Source organism: Mytilus galloprovincialis, chromosome 12 (assembly GCF_965363235.1).
Source record: "Mytilus galloprovincialis chromosome 12, xbMytGall1.hap1.1, whole genome shotgun sequence".
Classification (NCBI taxonomy): Eukaryota; Metazoa; Mollusca; class Bivalvia; order Mytilida; family Mytilidae; genus Mytilus; species Mytilus galloprovincialis.
In genome coordinates this window covers 3,464,856-3,480,491 of record NC_134849.1, presented here as the reverse complement: position 1 = coordinate 3,480,491, position 15,636 = coordinate 3,464,856, and the positions used below count along the sequence as shown (strand labels likewise).

The following is a 15,636-nucleotide window of genomic DNA, read 5'->3' as shown; positions in this document are numbered from 1 at the left end:
GGATAGTTATCCCGCGGTGGCGGGGTTAGTTCACTTCTTAAAAGCTTTATATTTAAGAAGGTTTTAGACCTGGTTGTACATATTTTGTATATAGATGACTTATGTTACGAAGTTTCTGTCTTTCATATGTCCACTGTACTCGACCTCATTTTTATGGTTCAGTGACTATTTGAAAAGTAATGTTAATTGGTCTCTAATATGAGTTAAAAGATACCTATATTATGTACGTACCTTCCAATTGCAAGGTCCTGATGCCCTTCAGACAGTTTTCACTAGACATTGACCTCATTTCATTGATCAATGATCAAGATTAAATTTTGGTGGTCAAGTCAGATATTTTATGCAATAGGTCTAGTATATTTGGTGTATGGAAGGATTGTACGGTGTCCATGGCAGGAGTCTTTTGACCTTAACCTCATTATTGGAAAATGACGCTATCAGCGGAATGTTTCCGATACCATTGACAAGAACTTACGGAAGTCGATTATTGCCTTTGCCTACCGCACTCGGTTTCATATATACTTTTTACATACTAACTGGAAACTGCTTGTATTACGCTACACTCGAACGGGAATCAGTTTACATACTTTATTTTATTTACCAAATATATATCTTGACCTGTGCATATGTGTTTTGTTATAAAATGGTATTTGGAGCTATCCCTTTGTTTTGTTTTTCATATTCAAGCTTTCACTTTTATGCACATGTCTTACAATCGTAAACAATCGGTATGTATACATGATATATACATGATAAATAATCCGTTTCGTTATGGTGTTGGACTTTTTACCCTCCAATGATCAGCAATCGCTAGACAAAATAGTTCTCCTAAACATATAAGCCTTTCATGCCATTTCAACTTTATAATCATTAATAAAAAGTGATAATCGGAATCATTTTGATATCCATTGGATAGAAACTGGTCTTTATCCAGATTTACGAAGATTTAAAACATCGTAAAATTAGTACTAAGGTTATACCCACGCGGTGCGTATGCATCTTTGTTTACAAAACAAGATTTCGGAACGTCTCTAGTTTTTAGATCGTAAGTCACGATAAACGGACAGTAAACAGTTCTTCGGTAAGCTAGGGTCACACATTTACGATTTTTACTGCCGTCCTTGACAGGACCATTCCCCATTAAAATTTGTCAAAAGTCTGATCATGATCATGTAAAACAAATAATTTAATCACGCGAACAATCATATATTGTTCAGGAAGCGTCGATATTGAACCGTTTACAAGCGAATTTATCCCGATAATCCCGTTCTCAATCCGCTTCTAATTCAATTTGTATCCTTCGGTTTTATGCGGGTTTCACACATTGCCGATTATTTCTCTCGTTAAAGACCAGACAGTGATACGACACAAAGAGTGAAAAAGTCATGGTTAAAGAATGAATATCAATTACATAGGTCAACATGGTCAAGGGCAGAGTTGTTATAAAAAAACAATAATACAGACCAATGGTTTCAAGTTTCATATGAAGCGACCTGACTGACATGAAATAAAAAATCAAAAGAGTATCCCTATTTTTTTAATCTTCAAGGTGAAATAAAACTAGTAAAACAATACTGCACCATTGTCTAAATATACGTAAATATAATTTACTTCAAGTAACAGAAATAACTAGGTCACTAGTAACTTATTTAATGAGTATGTGGGGTATAAGAGCTCCCTAACAATAGAATCTTCACAATCATTTGGTTTGAAAAGGATACAGTAGTCTATATTCTTGATTTAGAAAAATGTAGTTGCAAGAAAAAAATCACACGACTTAGAATACTTAAGATCATTCAGGTAGTCTTTATTTATATGTACAAATGAACAGCCAGTAGTGATTGGATATTGTAGATCATTCAAATAGTCTTGACCTATTCATTAGTACAAAAGAACAGCCAGCAATCATTGGATATTGTTAGTCTTGACCTATTTATTTAATATACAAAAAAACAGCCAGTAGTAATTGGATACTGTAGATCATTCAGGTAGTCTTGACCTATTCATGTGAACTGGAAAAAAAACAGACACATATACGAATATCAATTATATGCTAACGAGACATGTTACAACGTGAAACTCAAGACTTGCATAAAAATATCACAATATTAGAGACAGTGACGTCATTTTTCCTCAGAGGTTTCAGCTCTTTGATTCTGGTTCAGTGATGAAAGTTACGTTTTTGAGTTTTGGATTTTTTTTTCTAATACAATATGCAATAGGTCAACTATATTTAGTGTAATGAACTATTTTATGTTATTCACGTAGGTTTATTTGACATTGACTTTATCTTCATAGTTCACTGGTCATCTATCTTATTTTTGTTCAACAGCGATTCTGACATCCTCAACCCGTTTTGTACAATTCAATTATTTCTTGTTTTTTATCTATTGATGGAGCTGTTTTAGACAAGTTTATTTTAAACGTCATTAATAAAATTGATAAAAATGCTCACTATACAAAATATGAGTTTGATAACTGGATACTTTACGGTGATTCTCTGTGTCTCACCTGTTTAATTTTAACATACACATGTTTTTATACAAATTGCTGTAGATGTTGATATACGTGATCCGGAGAAAAAGGCAAACAAGAAATTGATGGAATCACAAGCTAGCCAAGGTCGAAGGCCTGAATTAGACCAAACAGAGGAAAAGAGCGAGTTAAGCCTTCGAATATCAGAAATAAGACGTGAATACGGTAGGTTACGCTTATCTATAATCTGTATTCAAAGATATTTACTGCTGTATTCAATAATAGTATTAGGATAAAAAAAAAAATTGGACTGAACCTGAGAATCGTTGAAGAATCAATACTCGTCTCAATCAGTAAAATTGGTACCGTTGATGTTGTTTTATAGTAATGTATATGTATTTTTTGTAGTAGCTAATAAAAATATTCATGTTACTGAGCTATCGGTGTATGATTAAGGCTCTATTGACATGTAAAAGTGTAGAAAAGCTATTAAACCTAGAGTTAAAAATGGAGAAGATGAAATTTTCTCAATTTTGTTGAACGTTATGGAATAAAAGTTTCACAAATGATATCGGGTAAGTTCCTTATGTCTTCACTTCAATTCCGTTCACTTTTCAAGAATGTTATCTACCGAATTATAGACTAATTTTGTAATAATATGGGCGACAAGACGGGTGCCACATGTGGAAAACGATCTGCGTACCCTTCCAGAGCACCTGAGATCATCCTCAGTTTTTGGTAGTGTTCGTGTTGCTTAGTTTTTAGCTTTCTTTGGTGTGTCTCGTGTGCTATTATTTGTCTTTTAATATTTTTTTAGCCATGTTTATTTTTTATCTTTGAATTTGGCTGTATCTTCCGCCCCTCATTAATGCAAAGGTTGTCCTTCAAATAGATATCAGATTATACAAATCCATTTCATATTAACAGGAAGTATCATACTGAAAATTTAAGACGATTTACATATTAGATGTTTATATGCATAGAAGTGTCACATGCGGGAAATGACGGACGGGATTGTTTTAACGACATTAGAAACATATCTACTTTCATCTGTACAATGGATGTTCCAGAACAGTCAACCTACTGGAGATGGCTTTCAACTAAACCACTTGGTTTCATAGTTTCCTTTCGAGCAGCAACCCTTCATTAAGGACTTTTTGATAGGAAAATCGAATCAACTTAGGGGTATATAATCCGTATGCAAGCTTGGCTTGAATCCAGATACATAGAAATGATAAATTTATAATCTGGAATCATCTCTCTTTTGCTCTCGTATCTGTCAAAAACTTTAGTTTGTACCAAATCCCACGTCAGTTTTAAGATATAAGTCAGGCTATTGCTTGCTTGCTTAGTGAAAAGTGATGTTAAAGAATACTGCTGAATTTTGTTCTTGAATGAAGATAACATCATATGAATCAAAGAACAAGTTGACAAGAGAATGGACACATGTGGTACCTATAAAAATGCCGAATGTCTACTGAAATCACGTCTTTCAATCGTAATTAACTAAATATGTTGTCTATCGAGAAATCAAGCTTCTTGATATTGTCAGTTTCGGATATGTTTTGTTGGCATCAGACTGGTTTTTAAAAAGAATTAGCCTCCCTAAGACGGGAAACTGGATATACGTTATTCAATTTGGTTTTTTATGACACAGAGCAGGACCAACCCTTTATATTTTTGCGTTTAGTTTGGAATGGGAAATATTGGTGAAGAAATATCAAATATCTTTATACTGCTCCACGATCAAAGAGTCGTAGATTGTGTGTACTTCAGATATTTGGATTCTTTTAGTTTCTATGTCTGATACAAATCAACTCTTGATTAGGTAACTTCATTCTGGCTTTCACTGCTGATCAAATTGATGTTAATTATTTAGATAGAGGTTTCGGGAACTTCTTGGAAGACCCAGTATTATACAGGACACTCATGTAGTTTCTGTATCCGAACATGGATGGAACAATAAGTTGTTCATATGGTAAAATTCATAAGGAACAGAGTTGGACCTATGCTTATCCATGATTGCCTTTTAGCTATTACATGTTGAAATTCCTAGAGAATTATCAAAATCTAATAAACCATTTTCATATTACCGGCTTTGGACTCCGGGTGCTACAAATATATTCGACAGGTTACCTACTCAGGGGTAAGACATCCTGGTACTCGGTCAATTACGAACCTCCACAAAAGTAAAATCAAATATATGATCGGTGCAATTTGGGGGAAAATTTACTTTATTCCGATCATTTAGTCATGTATAGCAAACGTGTAAACAGTTAACTTTCTCTCACAACTGTACCAATTAAAATCTTGAATTTTTTCATGAAAGTTGCTCTTGTCCGAGTACCAGGATGTCCTACCATAAAGTAGGGAACCTGTTATAAAATATTAATTCCGGATTCGAAAGTCGGTAATACAAAAATAAACTATTCATTTATCAATATTAACAAAAAATAATGTATGGTTTACAATGAATAAAATCTCCACAAGAGGCCAATTGGAACAGGAATTGACAATTGTAGGTCACTGCACGGCTTTGAAACAATGAGCATAGCTTCATTTATCAAGCACATTATGTGATGTGATTGACACCAAAAACGATGTTGTTTGGGGCTTTACCCTTGAGTAGGTAACCTGAAGTTGCATTTTTTTAAAGCCTTCATATTTACATTTGTAAAATATATGGTAAGGGTACTGTTACGGTACTATGTTTTAATTATTATTCAATATTTTTTGTTATATTATAGCTAGTAATTACTATACAAAAACAGATAAACAAAAAGGACTAGGAATAATTGTACACGAAGAGAGATCATCATATTATCGACATGCTAGAGGTAAAATTTAATCACCCTCTTCTTAGTGGTGTTTTCATATTGCTGGTTTTTTTTTATCGTTTTGTCTTGTCATAACATTCCAATTTCCTTTTCGACTTTTGTTATCCATTGATATATGTCGACTTTCCTTTATCAATATAGAAATACTAATCGATTGTAATGTATTACAAGAATTAGCCAAGTGAATATGTTCATTTTCTTTAAAAACAAAGAAGATATCATGATTCAATCAAAACCTGACAACTCCATATACAAACATCAAATACATAATCATATCTCAGGAACATAAAGACAACACAACCATTCCAGAAACAAAAAAGAAAAACATCAAGGTGCTCCGGAGTCACCACTTCTTCTTCTACAAAAGAGAAACTACTTTAAAAACAAGGGATGATTTAAATAATGTCATATAGAATTTGTTTTGTCATAATTTGTCTTTGGTTTAACATACGATTTAACATATGACATACATAAAATCATCAATCCCTGTAAAATATCAAATTGTCTAAGTTAAACAACATAAAAGTTTTCAGAAACTAAAAAAGTGATGAGCTAACATAACAAGGTCTTCTCGAGTGTATACACAATTAACAAATTTATGAACATAATTATCAATTCAGAAAAGATTGCCTGTACGACCAGGAAAAACTTATTCCTAGTCATCTTTGACACCTATGTTTTATAACGGTGAACCTAAGCATGATGGAGTCCATAAACCACGTGAAAGACTGGCTTTACCATATATGTTTTCAAATTCATGGTGTTATAGCTCTCCAGGAATTTAAAAATTATAAGATATTGCCAAAAGAGCTGGACTGTCGTCTCAAACGTGATATGTATACTACCACCACTTATTGCAGACCTGTTTCTGTATTGTTATGAGTCACAATGTATGGCTAAAAATCAGCAAAGAACCATAGAAACAACATCTGATACAAAAAATTAACAATACTTTAATTAACTTGGATACTATATTGATGGCTCTAAATAATGACGACTTCCGTTTGTATACCAAAGAAATTTATCCTGTTGAACTAACTTTAAAAAAAGCTTATTCTAACAATGACCACTGCCCTTTCCTCGATCTTGATATCTATATCATTAACGGGAAACTTAATACCAAAATGTATGACAAAAGATATGATTTGTCATTTTCTATCGTTCCTTTGTCACCATCTAATGGTGTTTATATATCTCAACTTGTACGATTCGCTCGTTTATGTAACATATATTATATTTTAGCGTTTGTATATTCTACTTAAAAATTATCACACCAGAGTTTTCGATAAAAAAAAAACAGTCAAAACATTTACTTTGTTTTATTATCAGTACAATGACATCATTTGTAAATAAAGTTCAATATGCAGACCTCTTATGCGTTCAGGTATTTCACATCCAATTTTTACGGTAATATTCTTTAAAAAAGCACCAAAATGTCAGCATTTACCTCAGGAGCAAACATAACCCTTTTTAGAGGGGATATAGTTACGATACTGTTGTATTGTTGTAGGTCATTAAGGATTTCATATGTTGGCCACGTCTACTTGTATTTTTGTCCATCTGATGAGTTTGCCTTTTTCAACTTATTTTTATAGTTCGTTCTTATGTTGTACTGTTATACCACTGTCCCAGGTGAGGGGGAGGGTTGCGATCCCGCTAACATGTTTAACCCCGCCACATTATTTATGTATGTGCCTGTCCAAAGTCAGAAGCTTGTAATTCGGTGGTTGTCGCTTGTTTATGTGTTACATATTTGTTTTTCGTTCATTTTTTTTCACATACATAAGGCCGTTAGTTTTCTCGTTTGAATTGTTTTACATTATCTTAACGGGACCTTTTATAGCTCACTATGCGGTATGGGCTTTGCTCATTGTTGATAGCCGTACGGTGACCTATAGTTGTTAATGTCTGTGTCATTTTGGTCTTTTGTGGATAGTTGTTTCATTTGCAATCATACCACAGCTTCTTTTTTATATTTAATATTGATTAACCCATAGGGCTTTTGCATCGGTAATAAAAACATTTATTCTAAATCCCCTTCTTGGCATGATACGGTTTATTTTCTTCATTTGATGATGGTATAATAATAAACCCCTAACGGAAGGAATTTTTATTGTTATTCATAGGATGAAGACAATCTTTCAATCAATTTGAAGGTCTAGAGCTAGCATATCAGTAACTGTTAGTAGTCCTTTGTTTATTATGTTTGTTTTTGGTTTCTTTTGATACCTATTCTGACATCTGACTCACACTTCTTTTGAACTGAGTTTTACTGTGAGTATTGTTGTGTGGTTTTTTTACATTTACTAGAGGTATAAGGGGTGAGTTGAGATTGAAAAAAAAACATGTTTAACCCTGCCACATTTTTCGCCTGTTCAAAGTCCGGGGCTTCTGGCCTTTGTTAGTCTTGTATAATTTTTAATTTAAGTTTCTTTTCTATATTTCGGGGTTAGGTATGACGTTCATTACCATTTAATTAATTTTTGTTAACGGGTCCGCTTACGCACACCTCCTTTTGCGGGCATAATTTATCGCTGCATTAAGGACACATTGGTGGCATTCGTCTGTTATCTGCTGTTTGGTTGGGTTGTTGTCTTTTTGACACATTTCCTATTTCCATTCTCAATTAAATCATATTGCTTCACAGAAATAAGAGTTCTGAATGAGAAAATTTACATCATCTCTTTTGTTGGAATACAAATAAACCCTGGTTCTTTGATATCACAAAATCTCCACGTCTAGATACAGATTGATGGGAAAATGTAAGAAGACATTTGTTTATCATCATTTTTTTATTAGGACTTAAATCAAAGTATATTTAAGTAGTGACTGTAATATTGTTCCGGTCTATGAAGAAATAACATATAAAATGTGGTGCACACTGAATAACCCGCGTCTTTTGTGTTATTTCGAATAGACAGAAAAAAAATATTACAGTCATTTCTTATAATTTAATTCTAAATTCCATTTTAAACCGGAGTAAACCATGAAAAAACGTTGATGACATCATAGTCACATGACACAATTATATCCTCATTGTATGAGCTGATAAACATAACAACGTCAGCCAATCGGAAGACGCGTTACATCCAACATTTAACAACTTAGTAATATATATATAATGTGTTCATAAAAGTAAACATATGGTAACATCCCCTAGTGCACATGTGATCATCCCAATATAATGTACTAGACGATATCGGAGTTTTTTTATGTTGCTACATGTAACTTATTTTCATACCAGATTGCGATTTGCAATAGTAGACATTGGAATTGATCCGACATAATTTCAATAGAAACTGCAACATATATAATTGTCTTCATTACAACGTATTCGCTTGTTCGTTGTTTTGGCTATATCAACTTGTTATTGTTTGTTGTTCGAGAGAAAATATATAATTGCATACAAACTTGACTGTTGTACGTCATTTACATGTAACTCATAAGTTTATATAATTATAGCTATTCACAATTTAAGTTGTTTACTTGAATAGTGAAAATCATTCATTCCTATCAATATCTGTTCCTACAAGGTTTTGAGAATACTTTTTAATCTAAATCACAGGATAAAGGTCCATTTATAATTTCAGATCCTCACACAACTCATTTACAAGAGTTCTTTGAAGAAATAGGATTTGTTGTTAAATGCACAAAAAAAAGTGACTGGAGACAGTTTTTTCAGTATATGATTGATGGAAAATTTTATTGCGTATTTATCGTATTAAGAGGTTATAGGGTATGTAAAATTAAAATAACATGTTTATGGGTGTGACTTAGACATAAATAATCCGAAAAATAAGGTTAACTATGCAAAAAACAGATTGACCATTTTCACAGTTTTTTCACAGATAGTATGCAGAGTGTATTCTTAATTGATGTTTTACCACCAAACTACTATGTACTATGAAAAATTCCTTTAAACAAACCCAGATTTGTTAGGAAAAAAGTAAAATCACAAAAATACTGAACTCAGAGGAAAATCAATGCGGAAAGTCTATAATCACATGGCAAAATCAAATAACAAAACTCATTAAAAACGAATGTACAAGAACTGTCATAATCCAGACTTGGTACAGACATTTTTAAATGTAGAAAAGGGTTTATGATTTTCCTGCGACAGATATGTTCTTCTCTTTGTCCAATTTTTTTTTTAATAAATTCAAAATGTATATTTAACACTTTATTTAATGTAATCAGTTTTGGTGGGGTTCGTGTTGCTTAGTCTTTAGTTTTCTATGTTATGTCGTTTTTACTATCATTTATTTGTTTGTCTTATGCGTTTTTGGCCATCGCGTTGTCCGTTTATTTTCGAACTAGGAGTTTGAATGTCCCTATGTTATATTTCGCCTCGTTTGTTTTGACGTTTACAACAACAACAACAAAAAATAACTATGCAACACACAGAACAGTTATCAAAGGTACCAGGATTATAATTTAGTACGCCAGACGCGCGTTTCGTCTTCATAAGACTCATCAGTGACGCTCATATCATAATATTTATAAAACCAAACAAGTACAAAGTTGAAGAGCATTAAGTATCCAAAATTCCTAAAAGGTTGGGCAAAATACGGCTATGGTAATCTATGCCTGAGATAAGAACATCCTTAGGGTTTACGATAAATTCAAAGTTTTTAACCAAGAAATTTATGAAAATGACCACATTATGGATTTTCATGGCAACACAGAAGTGTTGACTACTGGGCTGGTGCTACCCTCGGAGACGAAACGTCCAACAGCAGTGGCATAGTGGTGTAAATAGTTATCAAAGGTATCGGAATTATAATTTAGTACGCCAGACGCGCGTTTCGTCTACATACGACTCATCAGTGACGCTCATATCAAAATATTCATAAAACCAAACAAGTACAAGTACAGAAACTATAAGATACCAACTACCATTGTCCTGACTCGGTACAGGACATTTTGAAAATAACAATGATGGGCTGGACCTGGTTGTGTGGGTAACCAATTAAACCTCTCGCTTTTATTGCAATGTTAAATATAACACTATAATGACAACATTATATCACAGGAATATAGTGGGAGATATTATGGACATAATTGTGCAAATCGTGATACAAGCATGAAATTTGGTATAAAGAACGACTAAATGATACTAAAAAAAATTCCGCTGCTGGCCAAAAAAAACAATCATTTTTTCAAGATGGCCACCACTCATTTTGAAAATGGCGTCATTACAAATTGGCAATACTGCGTTTATCCTTTAAAAGGTGTGTTATACCTAAAATCCGATGTTAGTTTTGATAAAAAGTAGATAACAGATCCTAAATGTCGACTGTACAGTACATAAATGAAACAAAAGGTGACTTCCGGTTTTAAAATGCCGGCAAAAAAGTCAAAAATGCAAATTTTTATACTTTCAAGCAACATCACAAGGGATGTTACTGATTGCTTTCAGTTTTCTTTCATAGTTTGGTTAAAAAACATTGCGTGTATCTAAAAATTATCAAACTGACAGTTGCATGTACACAAACCCGTACAAGGAAGGCCAGACCGGTAGCATTTACAATTACCAACACAGCTGGGTTTCTTGCATCCGCATTTCACAAGTTCCTGACACGACGACGCAACTGCAGGTAACGAAGTCCATTTCGGTTTCCAATTGTCGATGTCATTTTCTTTCGTTCATCCCCAGTGTTCAGGACTTGGTACCTGTTGAATGCATACGTCCGTTTAGGCCCAAACATGTCCGCCTTGGAATGCTGCTCTTTTTGTGTGTTCCAAAAGAGCACCTCTGGTAGGCGGAATAGCATCATAAGGCCGCTGCTTCCACGCAAATAATTCAAACCGCGCCTCGATCACTGCAAATGTTGCTGTTGATCTGTCATACATAATGCAAACAAATGCTTCTATGAGGTCGATGTCTGTGTCTTCAATAGAATTTGGTTTCATACTCAAGCGGGCGAAAACGTCTGTTACATCCGGAAATACTTCTCATGTCTGCCAAGCTGATTTCTTCCCTTTCCCACGAAATGCGGACACAGTGTCACATCCACTGAATGCATGGAAGAAAGGAAGAGCAGCTACGCGAGGACCTAAGGAATTCGATAATTCATGCAAATGATAACAGGTCGATGGATTTATCCGACTACATCGACGCACATAAGTGAATTCACAGGTAATTTTTAATAATTTTCAAGAAAAAGAATAAAGTTCAAGATTAGGTTCGTAATAATGATATTCGATGCATTTAAAAACAATTTAAGTTACAATGCTATAATAATAGAATAGAAAATACAATAGTTACAACTACAAACGATAAAACAGTTAACAATATTCGATCAATATAACAAATGAAACATTGAAACCAAATTCATGAATGTGGGATGACTAAATACCGTGACACGTCTTATAGCAATGCGATTTTATACTCAGCAAAAACAGTCACAATAGGGAATAAGTGAGATCTGACGACGTAATTGTTAATAACAATCATTATTATACGTGGCAAAAATATCATTAGTTAGTATAGACAAATACATAAACGAAATGGTAAATGTTTTTGAATTTTGTAACTATTTTTTAAGCATGCGCAAACCCCAAACATGTCAAATATTCATTTATATAATAAATCTCTCATGTAAGGAAGGAACCCACCGAACCTCATATGTTTTTTACCAAAAGAATGACAAAGAAAAACAGTTTTCCAGAAAAATAGGTATTTTCGAACTTTGAAACTACAGCCATTTTGAAAAGGCCGTGGCCATCTTGAAAAAATGATTTTTTTTTTGGCCAGCAGCGGATTTTTTTTTAGTATCATATAGTCGTCCTTTATACCAAATTTCATGCTTGTATCATCATCTACACAATTCCCTCGATTTTGCTTGCTAATATCTTCCACTAATACAGTATAAATAAATGCAAGAACATGCAAGACGGAGAAATACAAAAAAATTACAATTCATTAGTAAATTTTGACAACGCCAACGCCAACGTTGAAATGTGACGTCACATGTAAACATTGGATATAATTCAACATAAAGTCTGTAATTATGTTATTTGATATATTTTATAACAATTACAAGAATATGTAGGAAAAAAGTGCAAACACGTTTGCAAATCGGTAATCATGTTGAACTTATGCTGCCTAAATATATAGTAATCAAAATACTTTGTTTTGAAACAAACTCTATTTTTTCTATTTAAAAATAAACTTATATCAGTGACATTGTTAGCACACACTACTTAGCTATGTCTTTGTTACAACGGAAAGTTGGTTAAGATGTAAATTTTATTATAGCGTCTTGATAATGATTATATTCAGCTATGTCATGAATATAATATATACAGCATACTTTAATATACATACACAAGCAGAAAATAAGACGGCTGTATTATTCCACGTTTAACGATCTTGTCAAAGTACAGGTTTTATCTTAAACTGTATCAGTGTGTACCTTTTAATCAAGCAAATGTTACGCAGTATATTCGTTCATTTGACAAAATAATAAAGTAATGGATTACATTTTTTCTTTTGGTCTAGAAATTCTCGTTTTATGTATCCATTACATCAGCTGTAATTGACAAAACTTATAGGAATTTTGATCCTCAATGCTTTTCAAATTTTTGGGATTCGAGCGTAAAACATCTGAAAAATCTATTTCATCTCATTTGTTGATGAACAGTCAAAGCCTTTGCTAGGTTAAATTAGCTAATTTCGTGCCCTGTCGAAGTTCAATCAAGAAAATGCTTTGAAATAAAAAAAAAATGCATTAAGATATATTTTCTTTCCTTGGGTGATTATCATATATAAGTGTATCTATGCAATCTTGGAATTAGATATTCCACCGATTTCAGAAAGTGTGTCTCTTAATCTTGTCGCTCCTTTGTAATTAACACATAACAACATCTGTAAACTGAAATCCATGTACAAAGGGATGATTTCAAAAAGTCTTCACTATCAAAAAACGGGAAATATATTTCATCGATATCTGTGAATGTCAAAACTGTCTTATAGGCAACTTCAAAAAGATTATACTATGTTGACGGGACACTACTCAAGCACTATTTGAGTATTAAAACAAATTCAGAGACCAAATAGCTTTTTTATTTGAAACAGTCATTTTGGTATAAGCAGCTGTTTATGAGACAGTTATCAATAATCAAGTGATTTCAAGTCAATCAGTCAAGTTTTAGACTGATTTACTGCGGTTAATGCATTACTGTTCAGAAGATTCGCTTGAAATACATGTTTTTGACTTTTCAGTAGACATTCACACCATACTTATAAAATACTACTGAATAGTGGTCTATTGTTCAGGCTTTTCATAAAATTATGTAAATCAAAATTTCCGTTCAAGACATCAAGACCTAAATTCATTTATTAATGTATTTTATTACTATATTTATTTAGCAAACGCTGAAATCAGAGGAACCATTTTTTATATCCCATGGTTAAACTGATTTTTAAGCTATTATACAAGTACAAAGTTATCTTTAAATAATGATGAACAAACAATTTCATCTTTTACATTCAGGAAGACGCTGACGAGTATCGCATCCTACATTTATTGTCGCAAAGAAGCATAGGTAAGAAGTACTCATTTTTAAATTCAAATCTATCAATTGATAGTCGTCAACGTTAACTCATGTATAGTTTTAATCATATTTTGATTAACTTTGTGGTAAATGAAATTTTAAACAAGGATTATCGCTATGTGTGTAAGTATACTGTTGAAAATTGTGACCATTTAATTCTTCCTATTCAATTTACGGGATTTGACTCACTTGCAATGCCAAATTTACACAGTCAACATGTCATAATCAAAATATCACATACTAAATAATTGTTTCATTGAATCTTATTCTTTTTTGCAATTACAAAAACAGTTGTTATATATTGTTTCTATTAATGACATTTTTGGGGGGGAAAACAGAGGAAGTCTTTCTTCTAAAACTGATTGGTTCGTAACTAGTTTTATATTAAAAACCTTGATATTTTCTAAGTAGAATGATGTAAAGAAATCAATCGAAAGATCGGTCTCAAAGTACAAGATTACTTTTTAAAAAGGCTTAAGGCAGGAATTGAGACCATTAATGATTACATTTTGAAAATGAACTCGTTATGATAGCATTTAGAATTATACATTACAATGTTCTTTTGGTGTTAACATATTTCATCATTTGGGTATCAGACACCAAACGATATATTAACATTTTAAAACAGTATATGTTGACGTGTCTAATAACTTGAACCAAATCATATACGATCTTTCTTGAAAAAAAAACCACTTTGCAGCGCTCTAAAGCCTCGATTTTAAATATCAATAAATGACTTCCTTAACAATATCTATTTTAAAAACAATACCTGGTTTTATAGTGTGCTTTCTATTTTGTGATGTTACAGTAATGTGTCAGATAAGATAGAAGGTGTGGTACCATTATAAAGATTAATCCCGCTGCAATTGTTTGCACCTAGCTCAAGTCAGTGATCTGATGTTCCGTAGTTGTCGGTTGTTTATGTGGTTTATAAATGTTTCTCGTTTCTCGTTTTTATATAGATTAGACTGTTAATTTACCCGTTTAAATGTTTTTAACCTAGTAATATGTTGGGACCCTTTATAGCTTGTTGTTTGATGTGAGGCTCCGGGTTGATGACCGTACATTGACATATGATGGTTTTCTTTTATAAATTGTGACTTGGATAGAGAGTTATATTTCAATTACCTACTGCATTATAAATGCGTAAATATTTTGATATTAAAGTATATAGTTATTGTTATATATTGTTATGTACGTCCAATCAGAGCACGTGATTGAGAGCACAAAATCAGGTTCAACCCACTATTTTTTCCTTTAAAAATGTCCTGTACCAAGTCAGGAATATGGCCTTTGTTATATTATAGTCCGTTTCTGTATGTGTTACATTTTAACGTTGTATTTCCGTTGTGTCGTTTGTTTTTTTCTTATTTTTGAGTGTGAATTCACAATTTCACAAGACGTGCCACAGTACTTATCTATCCCAAATTCATGTATTTGGTTTTGATGTTATATTTGTTATTCGCATAGAATTTTGTCTAATGCTTAGTCCGTTTACGTGTGTGTCGTTGTTCTCCTCTTATATTTAATGCGTTTCCCTCAGTTTTAGATTGTTACCCCGATTTTGTTTTTTGTCCATGGATTTTTGAGTTTTGAACAGCGATGTACTACTGTTGTCCTTATTTAGCACCTTGTCGATGCTGCTCCCTTTTAATAATGAGTCATTGATGGTTTTATCAATTCAAAAGTTAAAGCTTCGGTATTACATAACTTTTTACTTACCTCACTCAAATACTCAAAACAAAAATCGGACTCAGTTGGCCTT

At 32.8% G+C, this 15,636-nt stretch overlaps 1 protein-coding gene across 2 annotated transcripts in view; it reads left to right on the top strand.

Annotated features, from left to right (window-relative positions):
• LOC143055298 (uncharacterized) overlaps positions 1 to 15,636 on the top strand; it is a 67,711-nt gene that overhangs the window by 49,087 nt on the left and 2,988 nt on the right. For both annotated transcript variants that reach the window (XM_076228435.1, XM_076228434.1), the window contains 4 exons: positions 2,557 to 2,700; positions 5,223 to 5,312; positions 8,903 to 9,048; positions 13,811 to 13,862. In XM_076228435.1, coding sequence (XP_076084550.1) covers positions 2,557 to 2,700; positions 5,223 to 5,312; positions 8,903 to 9,048; positions 13,811 to 13,862 — 432 coding nt within the window. The remainder of the gene's footprint in view (positions 1 to 2,556; positions 2,701 to 5,222; positions 5,313 to 8,902; positions 9,049 to 13,810; positions 13,863 to 15,636) is intronic.